This window comes from Lotus japonicus, chromosome 5 (assembly GCF_012489685.1).
Source record: "Lotus japonicus ecotype B-129 chromosome 5, LjGifu_v1.2".
Taxonomy (NCBI): Eukaryota; Viridiplantae; Streptophyta; class Magnoliopsida; order Fabales; family Fabaceae; genus Lotus; species Lotus japonicus.
Window position 1 is genome coordinate 64,840,123 of NC_080045.1, and position 13,464 is coordinate 64,853,586.

The 13,464-nt window shown below is 36.8% G+C and overlaps 2 protein-coding genes and 1 long non-coding RNA gene across 6 annotated transcripts; 1 reads left to right on the forward strand and 2 right to left on the reverse strand.

Annotated features, from left to right (window-relative positions):
- Positions 1–2,255: 2,255 nt before the first annotated feature.
- On the reverse strand, positions 2,256–5,580 carry LOC130717822 (uncharacterized). Of its 4 annotated transcripts, none has more exons than XR_009012414.1 (6): positions 5,086–5,580; positions 4,854–4,959; positions 4,039–4,445; positions 3,670–3,731; positions 3,315–3,407; positions 2,256–2,677 (listed from the first exon to the last, which is right to left on the reverse strand). It is a non-coding gene; the product is annotated as an uncharacterized LOC130717822 (long non-coding RNA). The 4 variants fall into 4 exon arrangements; XR_009012413.1 differs by having other exon boundaries at positions 4,039–4,456; XR_009012415.1 differs by having other exon boundaries at positions 4,039–4,231; positions 5,086–5,579.
- Positions 5,581–7,842: 2,262 nt separating this feature from the next.
- LOC130719995 (uncharacterized) lies at positions 7,843–8,611 on the reverse strand. Its single transcript, XM_057570580.1, has 2 exons — positions 8,462–8,611; positions 7,843–8,376 (listed from the first exon to the last, which is right to left on the reverse strand). The coding sequence occupies exons 1-2, from the start codon at positions 8,600–8,602 to the stop codon at positions 7,843–7,845; spliced, it is 675 nt and encodes a 224-aa protein (XP_057426563.1). The 5' UTR covers positions 8,603–8,611.
- A 2,009-nt stretch (positions 8,612–10,620) lies between these two features.
- On the forward strand, positions 10,621–12,545 carry LOC130717028 (cytochrome P450 CYP73A100-like). Its single transcript, XM_057567113.1, has 2 exons — positions 10,621–11,560; positions 11,664–12,545. Exons 1-2 carry the CDS (start codon positions 10,686–10,688, stop codon positions 12,394–12,396), a joined length of 1,608 nt encoding a protein of 535 aa, XP_057423096.1. The 5' UTR covers positions 10,621–10,685; the 3' UTR covers positions 12,397–12,545.
- The last annotated feature ends 919 nt before the right edge of the window (positions 12,546–13,464 follow it).

A 13,464-nucleotide genomic window follows, 5' to 3' on the forward strand; every position in this document is an offset into this window, starting at 1 on the left:
GTGTGGTTTTTTTTTTGGGTGAAACTCCAAAAAAGAACCACTTACAAGTAAAGTGGGTCTTAAACCCCAAGCAGAGCAATAATGTTGTGCAACATGTCACAATGATTAGAATATAAGCATTTTAATCTACTCAAAATTTAGAATCCTAATTTTTTCTAGCAATTCATTTATCATCCAAAACCCAATCAACATTTTCATCCATTATTAGATCCCCTAAATTTGGTTTTTAATCATGCTCAATAATGTCGTGTGATTCATAGAGCCGATTGTACTTGGTGGAGTAAGATTTTTGCTATTGTTGTTGTATCAAACCCCATAACCCATGACTAATCGTCACCAATTTTCGATCTACTTCATTGAATATTTATTTACAACTATTTTTATATGAATATTTTCTATTCAAAATTATGAATATTTTATATGGATGTCAATTAGTTTTAAAATAAATTAGTGTTTTTGCCCGTGCGCTGCACGGCGAAGTTTACTATTATATTTGACAAATCAATAGATATTTTGATTATAAATAATTTAAGATACTAAAAATGAAAGAACAGTCATAATAAAGATGTAGATACGGACAAAAAAAATTATGTGCATGGGATATAAATGTTTTTGTCTTAAACATGTAGATACATATATTTCAATCTATTAAGTTCGGGACTTACAAAGTGAAACCAAAATACATAGATATATATAATTGATCCTAAATATATTTTAAATTATTAATAGTGCACTTAAATTATTTGAAAATTTTCAAATGCAGCAAAAAAATTATTTGAAAATGAATTTTTATATTAGCTTTAACATGAAAGAGATTTTATGTAGAATGTTCTTACCCGTGCACAGTAGATTTTACTCTTATTATATAGGCATAGACCAATATAACGATTCAAAACAAAATCGATATAAAAAGGGACATGGTAGGGTCATAATTATGTGAATTTGCCTCTTATTGTCAATATCTTAAAATCAATATTTGCCAATTTTTAGCAGCTAGAATTAAGAGACTAAAAAAAAGATGAGTATTCTCCAAAATAAAACCACAACGAATATCACACAACCCGTTTTTTACCCGTGCGCTGCACGGCGAGGTTTTTTATTGTATTGACTGTATAAGAAAAATCATTACTTATAAACAAAACAAACAATTGAAAAATTTCCCAATATGAAACATTAAAAAGAGTTATATTTGCATCAAAGAAACAAATATTTTTACCCGTGCTTTGCAAGATATAGTTTGCTATTTCGTTTGAGACATTTCATGTGTGGAGTATAAAAGATTTTTGCTTACCCGTTTGTTACACTGAGGGTACTCCTCTTATATTTGTAAACATGTATCAATACATACTAAAATTATAGAAATTATGAAAAATGCATTTAAATTATATAAAAAATGAAGTTTTCAATTAGTTTTAATATTAAAGTATTTTCATTAAAAATGTTCATCCCGCGAAAGGTTTTTCCATTGTAAATTGATAAAAAAAAAATTGGGAAGTGAACTATATTGTTAGGTAAAGCACATTTAACCTGATATTATATTGTAAAGTATTAATATATATATTATATTATAAAAATATGTGTTTATATATTATATTTTCAAATCCCCGTACGACGTAAATTTATTCACAGTTTTTCATACTTTATACATAAACTAACTCCAAAAATTAACTTTATAATAGCATTAAAATGAAAAGTAGAGAAATTTTATCATCACAGATTTTTCTATTAAATTTTACAGGGAAATATTTTTATGTTTGTACCTCATTGTGAGCTTGAAATCCTATAATTCAAACATGACAAAGTATCCAAAGTTAAAGATAATTTCTGATTATTTGCAGATGAATATGCAAGCTAGGGAGATCTGACTCAGAAAAACTTAGCAAGAACTGATAACTATGAATACAACTTAGTTGTAATGAGATACAACTTTTGGTACTTGGTTTACAGTCAAATTAAAGCTATATCAAAACATGTTCAAAAAAAAAAAACTATGTCAAAACCAAGTTAATGCTCAGGCGTAACGATATTCATTTAGACATAGAATAATGAGGTAGATAACTAACAGTGAGATATATAATTGAAAAGATTACTAACAATAGAGATGAAAACATGCAGCAAAGACCACGCGAGGCTAATTTCATTAAAAGATATTCATGAATGGACTATACTGATTACATTGGTTCTAACAGAAATGACTGAATTTAAATGATCCTAACTTTTCATTATAAAAAGAAAAAAAAACCAAGATATAACACTGAGTGATAACACCTGCAATTTAATAACTCTTCTGAATCTAATATTTCAAATACTAGTCTTTCCAAAATTAGCCATGAAAGTCCCAAGACTCTTTCAGCAAGGGAAGCAACATAAGAAAGAATTCCCAATAGATAATAGATAACCCTTTCTCTTTTGAAAAGGAGAAAAGGACATCAGAAAAAGGAATATTAGCTCTAATCACAAAAAAATTGTAGAATAGAAATGAATAGACAAAAGCTTATAATTTTTCCTCTCTTCATGGTTTGTTATGCAAGACAAAGATGACCATAAGACGAAGGATAGTGATTTCCAAATATATCACCAAAAGAATTAGCATGCCGGACTTTGGAGGTTGAGACATCTGCTATGTGTATCCCAGACTTGCTGACAGATTCTGAAGCTATCTTCCTTTCTAATTTCCCTGAAACATAAGACACACAAATGACACTATCAAATAAAACAACCAGGGCCAGATTTAAAACTGACCATCATAGGATTTAAGGAAGGAGGTTGTCGTGGTGTCCGTGAGTTTGGTTCACCCTTAAAATATATATATATAAAGGTCAAAAGCCTGCCCAATAAAATTAATAGAACCCATCGTTTGACCAACAAACATACCAATAGTTGGACAAATAATTTGGACAACAGTATGAAACAGAAGGGTAAAACGGAAAAAATAAGGGAAGGAAGAATGTTATGTTGAATTGAAAAAAAAATCGCATGAAAGTATTATCTGTCTAGATTATCTAAATTATAACCAAATATGTGAATAGTAAACAACATACTAATATATTATAGAACCACTCTTACATGTATAGTATAAAACTTTAATGCTACATGATGTTAAATTCTAAAGTAATTCCTATAAAAATCATTTTGCATATCAACTTTTAAACCCACCTACTTACACATTAGCAAGGGACCAAGATTCTCTTTTTATTTTGAGACCTTTTAACACTGGAGGTTCAAACAAAGAAGCAGACACCAATTGAAACAAATAAAAGTTTCATTTCAACATGTTTACTTCTTTAAAGACAAAAGAATCACATAATACCCACCTTGTCTTTGGAAGCTAGCAAATCAGCCTGTCATCTAAAGTCATCCTCTAAAACTGATACAGATACTTCCCTTTCCTGTAGCACAAACACTCTCTGTCCAATTCGAATTGAATGTGATTAAGACATGTATAAAAGATAGCATTGTCAGCATGATACTACCTGTGTTAACAATTATAGCCATATATTGCGAAAAAAATAATGAAGCAAATTTAAAAAGCACCTTATTTGAAAGGCAATAGAGGTAAGGAGCTAAATTGAAAAAGCAGCCTATTTTTTTGAAGCCCATGAAATGAAAATCAGACAATAAGCATTTGAAACCAAGAGGGGGGGATTCTAGTAAAAGGAATTTTTATACCTTTAAAGGAAAATTTTCCAGAAGCCACACCTAAAGCAAACTTGAACCAAACATTAAAACCCCTGAAAATCAAGTAGATAGAAATCTTTAGTTAAGTAAGCATGACTTTTATCTTCAACAGTAGAAAACAATTTGGAAAGTGAAAAGATAAAACATGCAGTGTGATGAAGTATTATAAAACTGTTGTTAGACTATAAACAGGTAATCAATGCAAGTTATGTCAATCTGATTGCTGAAAATATTGAAGCAGTGATATCATTTCAAATATAATATAGTTCTACTAAAGAATAATGAGTATAGGAGATGCAATTAGGTACTTAACTCATGAAATATAATAACAGGTAAGAGAATATAGATATCAGAACCCACCTACTGCTTGTTTGATATGAAAATGGATACTGTAGTGGCATGAGAACAGATATTGGATGAAAAACTACGGGAAGAGAAACCACAAAGAAACCTTCATAGTGTAAAGCACATATTCTCCCGGTTTCTGCCTTGGTCCTCTACTGCTATCACCCATTCAAAGAGGCAATAAAACGAATCGAACATTTCAAAATCACTGCTAAAAAACCACACAGAAAAAATGCACATTAGATTGAATTGCAAAATTTGATTTTGATTTATGGGTTTCTTAATTTGTTCACTGAATCAGAAAAAAGAAAACACTGAAATTGAACAAAAATACAAATGGGTAATTGATAATTTGTTCATTGACTCCCTTGCATGCTCAGTCTCAGAAATTGACTTCTTTAAAGCAATCAATCAATCCAACACTGACAAAATACTAGCAAAAAAAAAAGAAATTAGTAATGATAAACAATCTTATGGATTCCTGTTACAGCAACTACAGTCATAGAAATAGATCACATGCTTATTCAAATCTTTCTAACTATCTATAATACAAACACTAAAACACATTTTATGTTGACTGAGGAGAGAATTAGAATCTGAAATAGATAAGAAAATGAACTTGCCAAAAACTAATACTAAGCTGTAAGCTCTTCCAAATGCCCATGTTATTATAAACTAAGCCAATACACAATCCAAATAAAAACAGAGAAAGAAAAAATTGTAAAACACATTACAGCAAAATAATTCAAAGATATTGTGATGAAGTAAAATCTCAATCCAAAGATTAAAAATAATTCCAGCAAAACACATAGTGATTGTTGGCAAAGTACCTTCTGAATTCTTGTGGAAATTGAGAGGAATGAGATCCTGCTGCTTCAACGGAGCTCCGGTGACAGGATGTTTACCAATTATTTGATAACATAAGGAGTGATACTCCTGAAGCCAAAGTGCAAAATCAAGTTACCAAATCAAGCAATGTATTCTGAATCTAGAAGAACCCAAAAGAAATAGAAATAAGAAATCAAAACGTTCAATCGGGTCGCATAAAAGATCATGACAAACCAAAAAAGAAAGGTTGAGAGAAAAGGAGATGCACGCCTGGGTTCTGTTGAAGGAAGAGGAGGATAATTTCTTGCGGAGGGACCTGCGGGATCGGAGATCGACGGGGCACAGGAGGGGCATCGAGAGGGGTTCGAAGGGAGAAACGGCGGCGGTGGTATCGTCTATGGGATGGGATGGAGAAGGTCGTTGAAGTAATCATCGGCGTCGTCGTCGTAGTCGCTGTAGTAGTCCAAGGGAGCTTCCTCCGCGTCGCCACTGTAGAAATCGTCGTCGAAGGACTCCACGTCGTTGGCATCGTGCACATCATCCTCAAAGTCCATGGAAATTGGAAGAAGAAGGAAGAAGGAACCCTAATTTGATACGCGATGGAAGATGATGATGATGATGAGAGAGAGAGAGAGAGAGAGAGAGAGAGGGAGAGAGGAGAAAATCTAGGTCACACAAATTGGGAATCGGAATAACAATTAGGAGAAGAAGAATATGTGTGTTGTTTATTGGTTGAAGGTTTCTTTCTGTTTATGAGTATGTGAGGAGGGGATTTGGGTTTAACACCCCACCCATTAGGCCCCCCGCCCCACCTTGGGGGGCGAAATTACCAGAAAACCAGTTGATTAAAAACGGTAAATGATTACCCGACTCTATAACGGGTAATCATTTACCGATCGTGTTTAAAACATATAAACACGACAGTTTGGGTTTTGAAACCCATTATTTCAAAACCCAAATTTCCCTCCCTCAATCGCATCCTCTCTCAAAGCTCGGTTCCACCACTTCAATCATCTCAAAGGTCGGTTCTAATCATCATCAAAGCTCCCACAAAGACCCATTCCATTACATTCAAAAGGTAAGTTTTGATTTCAATGATTTTCACATTTGAAGTTTGAATTAGGTCAATGGTTGAACACTAGGGTAGTTGATTGATGATTAGAGGTAGGTTTTGTTGTGTTTTGTTGCCTGAAATTCCATGAAACGAGTACGGGCACGAGTGGGGTGCATTTGGGTCTGTTTCTGAGTTTATTGTAATATCGGAAAATCAATTTCCGATATGATAATGGAAAATGATTTTCCGATATGGTAATGGAAAATGATTTTCCGATATGACAGTATGACAGTGCAGACTTCCAAAATTTATTTCCAATATTTAACCATGGCATGTATTTAGCTTCCAGGATTACTTTGCTGATTTGTTGAGAATTGGAAAAGATCAAGATAGATTTGATGTGTTGTGATTAGGAAAGTTGTTTATTGTTTATTGGAAAAGATTAAGCGCTCAAATCATATGCTTCATGTGTTGTAATTAGGAAAGTTGTTTATTGTTTTTGTTTGCTTGTGATGATGGTTGCTTGACCTTAACACAGCTAGAAATTTAATTTAATCACATTCACATGCAAACTAACAACTAATTCTCTATATTTTCCTTTTCCTATGGTTAGTTGCTAAACGATTGATTGGAAATTTCCTGATTAAGTTAAAAAATGTCTCAAATGATATGCTCATATGTGAAAATGCTTTACTTATTATGACAAGTATTGTTAAATTTGTTTGTTTTGCACAGATAGCGAGAATGAAGGGCGGAAGGAAGAGGTCACGACATGCTTCTACTAGTGAGGATCCAGCGGATCGACACGAGGTTCCAGGTGCTCTTGCTCTAGGGACACAGCCCCGGATCCTCACGGAGAGGGCGCTCGATCTCTTTCGACGGAGTTCCTTCGTTGGTACCCAGGGAGTTGCCTTTTCTGCTATTCGAGGAGCCGCAGCTGCGGGAGGCAGAGCTCGTGGAGGCAGAGCTCGTGGAGGCAGACCCCGTGGAGGCGGAGCTCGTGGAGGCAGAGCTCGTGGAGAGGGTGATCCTGGAGAGGGTGTTCGTGGAGGTCGAGCTCGTGGACCCAGAGGTCGCAGGGGGCGGGGTCGGGGAGAGTGATTTTATTACACTTGTTATGTGGCATCCATTATTATGTATATGTTAGGACTTTTTATGTTATGTTATGACTCTTGCCTCGTTTTATTTACATGTGTTATATTTTTAGTCTTAATATTATTACTCTTATAATGAAAAAAACAGAAACAACGACAACATATAAATAATTCAAAGCATGTAGTAATCCATGACAATAAGTTAAACGGTTACACAACCAAATTAAACATAAGCAACACCGAAAACAAAATTATTCCTCTGTGATATCGATGAAGTCATGGGGTCCGCAATCTTTTGGGAATACCTTCACTAGGTTGGGCAATGTTATATTAAGATAACAAACAGTTCCTCTAGGTGCAAACACAGCAACCTGCATGTGAAATGTATACTTTAATTAAACCATGCTTAACTGTCCAAAAAATGAAGCAAGTTTCATGTTTAGGTTTCAGACCTTTTGGAGAACGAGAACATATCCAACAGTTATGTCATTCGCAAATTCACAGTGAGTAAATGCCTTGCGGTGGATGCTAGCATCAACAGCACCTGTGGGGTCCTAAATTTTTGAAATCGTTTGAGAAGTAAATTAGAACGGTTAGTCAAGGGGGACCAAAAGCAAGGCCTTACAAAAGCAAGGACAAGACATACCTTGAGGGTAACTTTCGCATCTCCAAACCCATTGGGAGTGCAAGATTTGATAACAGCAACAACATTCTCCACCCTCTCAACGTTCGCTGTCAGAGAGCCCAGCGGAGTGGCTATTCCCCACTCTTGCAGGGCTGATAGCCAAGCATGTGAGTTGAAATCAGGATCGGTTTCGGTTGATCCATGATCTAGCACATGCCTCACGATTTCCTAGGTCGGAATGAGTGGTGTGTTAGGGGTGGATCTACGGGCATACATGGCAGTCTGGATGGCGCCAGCCGGGCCAGGAATGAGAGGACGAGAGCTGCCAGAGTTGTTGCTTTGACCTTTGCAATGGCGGAGGAATGGATTTGGGTCTTGTTCCAAGTCTTAGCCTGATTTATCACGTTCTGCTTCGCCTCACTATTCAGTCTACCAGCGTAATTGTGGCCAACTAGTGACTCAGCTGCGAGATGGATGTGTCTACCCTCCATCACCTGCAACCACCAACCTTTATCATCTTTCGTACGTCGTCCTTTTAGCCTAAAAGGACAACCTGTCTTTTGTGTTGACGTTCCTTCAACAAGATCCGGTTCTCTGTAGGGAATATACGCACCATGCTTCTCACACCCCAGAATGACATATTCTTTTCTTCCCTTCGCACCACTATCAGACTTTGTTGTCACCAAAACAAAATTATTTGCCATAGAAATGTCGCGAACCCATTTCATAAGATCATCTTTCAAAGGGAAACGCTGTTTCAGGATAAACAAGGCATAAGGCATAAAACAAGGCATAAACAAAGCAAACAAAGCATGCAAAAATTTGTGCAATGTGTACCTGATCAGTATGATACAAATGAGAGACATCTATAGATATAATCGGAGGTTCAGCTAGTGATGGTTGCTCCTCTGGATTATCATTTTCCAATCCAGCAGCATGTATCAATTGTGATTCACCAAAGAAAAAGGACTTTGTCATCCCTGGAACAAAAACGGTAAATCAATAACCGACCCTATAACGGTAAATCAAATTCCGGTATAATAACGGTAAATCATAATCCGATACATTAACGGCAATTCATTTACCGATTCGATTCACGATTCAGCAGCCTAAATTACCAACTTAACTAACTAAACTAACTACTTAAACTAACAACTAACTACTTAAACTAACTATAAATAAAGTACCAAAGCTAACACCACTTACCAGAAGTTAAAAGCTTTCCCTTGGTGGTGGTGGTGGAAATGTGGAGATGGTGGTGGTGGTGGGAAGGTGAAATGTGAGGGAGGAGTGGAGTAATGATAGAATAAGGTAGTTTGGGCGAGTTATGGGGGGCTGGTGGGGGGTTGTTGGAGGGAGGAGTAATGGTGGAGGGGTTGGTGGAGGGAGGAGTAATGGTGAAAAAGTGATCAAACTGCCAGATTACCAATCGGTAAATGATATACCGATATCAATATAAGAATCGGTTAATGATTAACCGATATTGTTCTTCGTGTTCTGGGTAATGGGATAAAGGTGTTCATACTGAGGAACAATAACGGTAAATCATTTACCGATTCTTATATTGATATCGGTATATCATTTACCGATGGGTAGTTTTGGAATAAAAAAAATGCTGGGGCGCGTAGCCTAAAGGGTGGGGTGCCAAACCCAAATCCCTGTGAGGAGCTGTATTGGGAAATCTGATTTGTTTCAAATTTGAAATTTGAGTAGATGAGTGAATCAAGGAGCTTGTTGAGGAAGGATTTTCATTGAGTGGGAGAGGTGGGCGGTTGATGGATTTTCAAGAGGGGGAGTGGGAATGCACACAAATAATTGGGCAGTATAGGTGGCGGGTTTTATGAGAGGAGTAGTGGGAGAGAGAAAACAAAAGGGAAAACGAAAGAAATCAAAGGACGGAGTTAATGAGGGAGATAGTGGGAGAGAGAGTAGAGAGGATGAATGGAGTAAAATATAATAAAATAATGGGTGAGGGAATAAAATATTGCAGTTTATTCAGGTGGGGGAATAAAATATTGCCAAAAATTTGTGGAGTTGACACATCAGCTAACAACTTCTTACAATGATTTTGTTTTAATATATGTATTGATTGATTGATTGATTGATTTCATTCTTCTAGTTGTTTGATGCGGAGTATATCTTGATGTTAGATGACATTTGAGTTGTTGAAACTTCGAACCTGCAACATTCATATTATGGTAGGACCGAATCTTCCAACGAGTGATTTTTTCTATTTATAAGACATGAGTCTAAGATTTATGGACCACATGAATCAACCACCTAATTGCTTGTTCGATACTATCTACAAACGAAACCAATTGAAAGTTTAACATATATTAAATTGGGTCCACCTAATATGCACCACTTTTTAGTGGTGTAACCTTACACCACTATGTTAATTGTCCATTTTATCCCTGTTCAAAAAATTAATCCCATCAAAATCCACCCGATAATACCAATATTTTTTTCTTTTTATAAAATAATTTTTTTAACAGGGGTAAAATTGACAATTGGTATAGTGGTGCAAGGTTGCACCACTAAAAAGTGGTGTATATTAGGTGGCACCTATTAAATTAGCACTAGTACGCCGTCTTTTAAGTGTTTTGTGATGGTCATTGGTATGGAGGCTTGCATCTTGGGTGGCATGCTCAATAATCATATTTTACTCAGCCACGGGATGATTGCCTTGACTACTTGCCCATATCTGCTTCTCCATCTCAGCATTTGACTCCATTCGAAGAGATGGATAAAACGAAAAATTGAGTGTCCCAAAGTGTATATCCTATATGAACTGGTACACAAATTGGTGTTGTTCACATTCTAGCTCATGATTCCTACCTTGGTTTGAAATACTACTGAATTTGGTTTGAAATACTAGTGAATATTTATTAATATAATAGAGCCCATCGATTCGATTCATCACAAACCATGGCTGGAACACCAACCTCATTTACCCCTCTATGCTCATATCTATATAATCTCTCTCATTCTCTCATCCAATCCATTCAATCCAAGCTACATTTTCTTCCCTCAGTTGAAATCAAAGTGCACAAAATCAAACATGACTCTCCCAATCATGAAACCACTCCTTTTCTCTCTTACAACAGTATCACTTGTTTCAATCACAAAACTCCTATATGCTAATCACTTTCATATACCTTTCCCTCCTCCATCTCTTTCCATTGCTGGTGTCACCATCATCTCTGCTATCATCCTATACTTGTTTTCCAAAAACCACTCTTCTCATCTCCCTCCAGGCCCTCTCTCTATCCCTGTATTTGGCAACTGGCTACAAGTTGGCAATGACCTCACTCACCGTCTCCTAGCATCCATGACAAAAACCTACGGCCCCGTGTTCCTCCTCAAACTTGGTTTCAGAAACTTGGTTGTGGTCTCTGATCCTCAACTCGCCTCCGAAGTCCTCCACTCCAAAGGCGTGGAATTCGGTTCTCGCCCGCGAAATGTAGTGTTTGACATCTTCACAGGGAAAGGCCAAGACATGGTTTTCACCGTGTACGGTGATCACTGGCGAAAAATGCGCAGGATCATGACACTGCCATTCTTCACCAACAAGGTTGTCCAGAATTACAGCAGCATGTGGGAGCAAGAGATGGACCTTGTGGTCCGCGACCTCAATGCCGACCAGACAGTGAGAAGTGAAGGGATAGTTATCAGAAGGCGGCTGCAGTTAACGCTCTACAACATCATGTACAAGATGATGTTTGATACCAAGTTTGAGTCCTTAGAAGACCCTTTGTTCATTCAAGCCACAAAGTTCAACGCTGAGAGAAGCCGTTTAGCACAGAGTTTTGAGTACAATTATGGAGATTTCATCCCATTGCTAAGACCCTTCTTGAGAGGATACCTGAATAAATGCAAGGACTTGCAAGCCAGGAGGTTGGAATTTTTCAACAAGAACTATGTTGAGGATAGAAGGTAACTAATTAGTAACACTTTCAATTCAACAAACACTTTGGTGTACATTATATTATATAGTTTCTTTGAGTTAAATCTAATGTGAAGTGTTTAATCTGTGCAGAAAAATAATGGCTGCCAATGGGGACAAGCACAAGATAAGCTGCGCTATGGATCATATCATAGAAGCTGAGATGAAGGGAGAAATCAGTGAAGAGAATGTGATTTACATAGTTGAGAACATTAATGTTGCAGCAATAGAGACAACATTGTGGTCCATGGAGTGGGTAATAGCAGAGGTTGTTAATCATCCAATTGTTCAAAGCAAGATACGTGAAGAGATATCAAGTGTGCTTAAAGAGGAGCCAGTGACAGAGTCCAATCTACACAAACTACCATATCTACAAGCCACTGTGAAAGAGGCATTGAGACTTCACACCCCAATTCCTCTGTTGGTGCCACACATGAACCTGGAAGAGGCAAAGCTAGGAGGGTATACAATTCCTAAGGAATCTAAGGTGGTGGTGAATGCTTGGTGGCTTGCAAACAACCCAGCATGGTGGAAGAATCCAGAGGAGTTCAGGCCAGAGAGGTTCTTTGAAGAGGAAAATGGGACAGATGCTGTTGCAGGAGGGAATAAGGTTGATTTTAGATATGTACCCTTTGGTGTTGGGAGGAGGAGTTGCCCTGGGATTATACTTGCATTACCAATATTAGGACTTGTCACTGCAAAGTTGGTGTCAAGTTTTGAGATGAATGCTCCAAATGGGACAAAGGTAGACATGACTGAAAAAGGAGGACAATTTAGCTTGCACCTTGCCAACCACTCAACAGTGTTGTTCCATCCAATTAAATAGGAGACTTCATTGGTAGATGAAGAAATCGCAAGTCCCTCCCTAAGTTTAGCATCTTTTCTACTTGCATTTGTTTTTCTTTCTATTTCATTCACTCTATTGCTTATTATATTTCTCTTTCAATTATGTTGTAAAATTGTTCAAAGGAAAAAGTATATTTCTCAATACCAATTTATAAAAATGTTCCAATGAAAAGTAGAACAACCGATCCTCTTTCTTCCTGAGTACCTTTCACTCAAAAAAAAGTCTCAGAATGACAAAGACAAACGAATTTTGGGTCAAAGTGTTAGAAATCCTTAGTTAGAACCACACAACACCACAAAACCTTAGGCTTAAGGCAATGGGTGTGTGTGTTCTTTATTATATATGCACTTGTGCACTTGCTAATCTTGGCAATGTGGGACTTCTTTGAGTTACCACTTCATTATCTCTATTACTCCCCCTCAATTGGGACTCCATTTTTTTTTTTTTTTTTTTTTTTTTTGCCTGTGCCTTGCACTCCAGCGGGAACATCAGTGGTCGTCGGACTTGTGCTCCTTCGTCTGAGTCTGCCTTTCGACTTTCTTTGTCTGGGCTAGTACTCTAGCGGGAGCATCGGAGTTCCTTGGACTTGTGCTCCTTCGTCTGAGTCTGAGGCCTTGGCTTGCGCAAATGGGACTGCCATTTTTGCTTTTTTTTTTTTCTCGGATTTTTACTTTTTTTTTTCGTTTTTTTTTTTTTTTTTTTTTTGGAAGCGGAAATCATGGCTTGGATCAGACCAGCTCTGATACCATGTTAGAAATCCTTAGTTAGAACCACACAACACCACAAAACCTTAGGCTTAAGGCAATGGGTGTGTGTGTTCTTTATTATATATGCACTTGTGCACTTGCTAATCTTGGCAATGTGGGACTTCTTTGAGTTACCACTTCATTATCTCTATTACAAAGGAGGGTGAAATTGTCAAGTACTGTTTACAATGGACTAGGTATAACACCTGGAATTGTCACAATTGAACCAAAATTCATAATGATGTTTATTCTTTTGGTTATCCTCAACTAAAATGGAATTTAAATAAGATCCTCTTTGAAA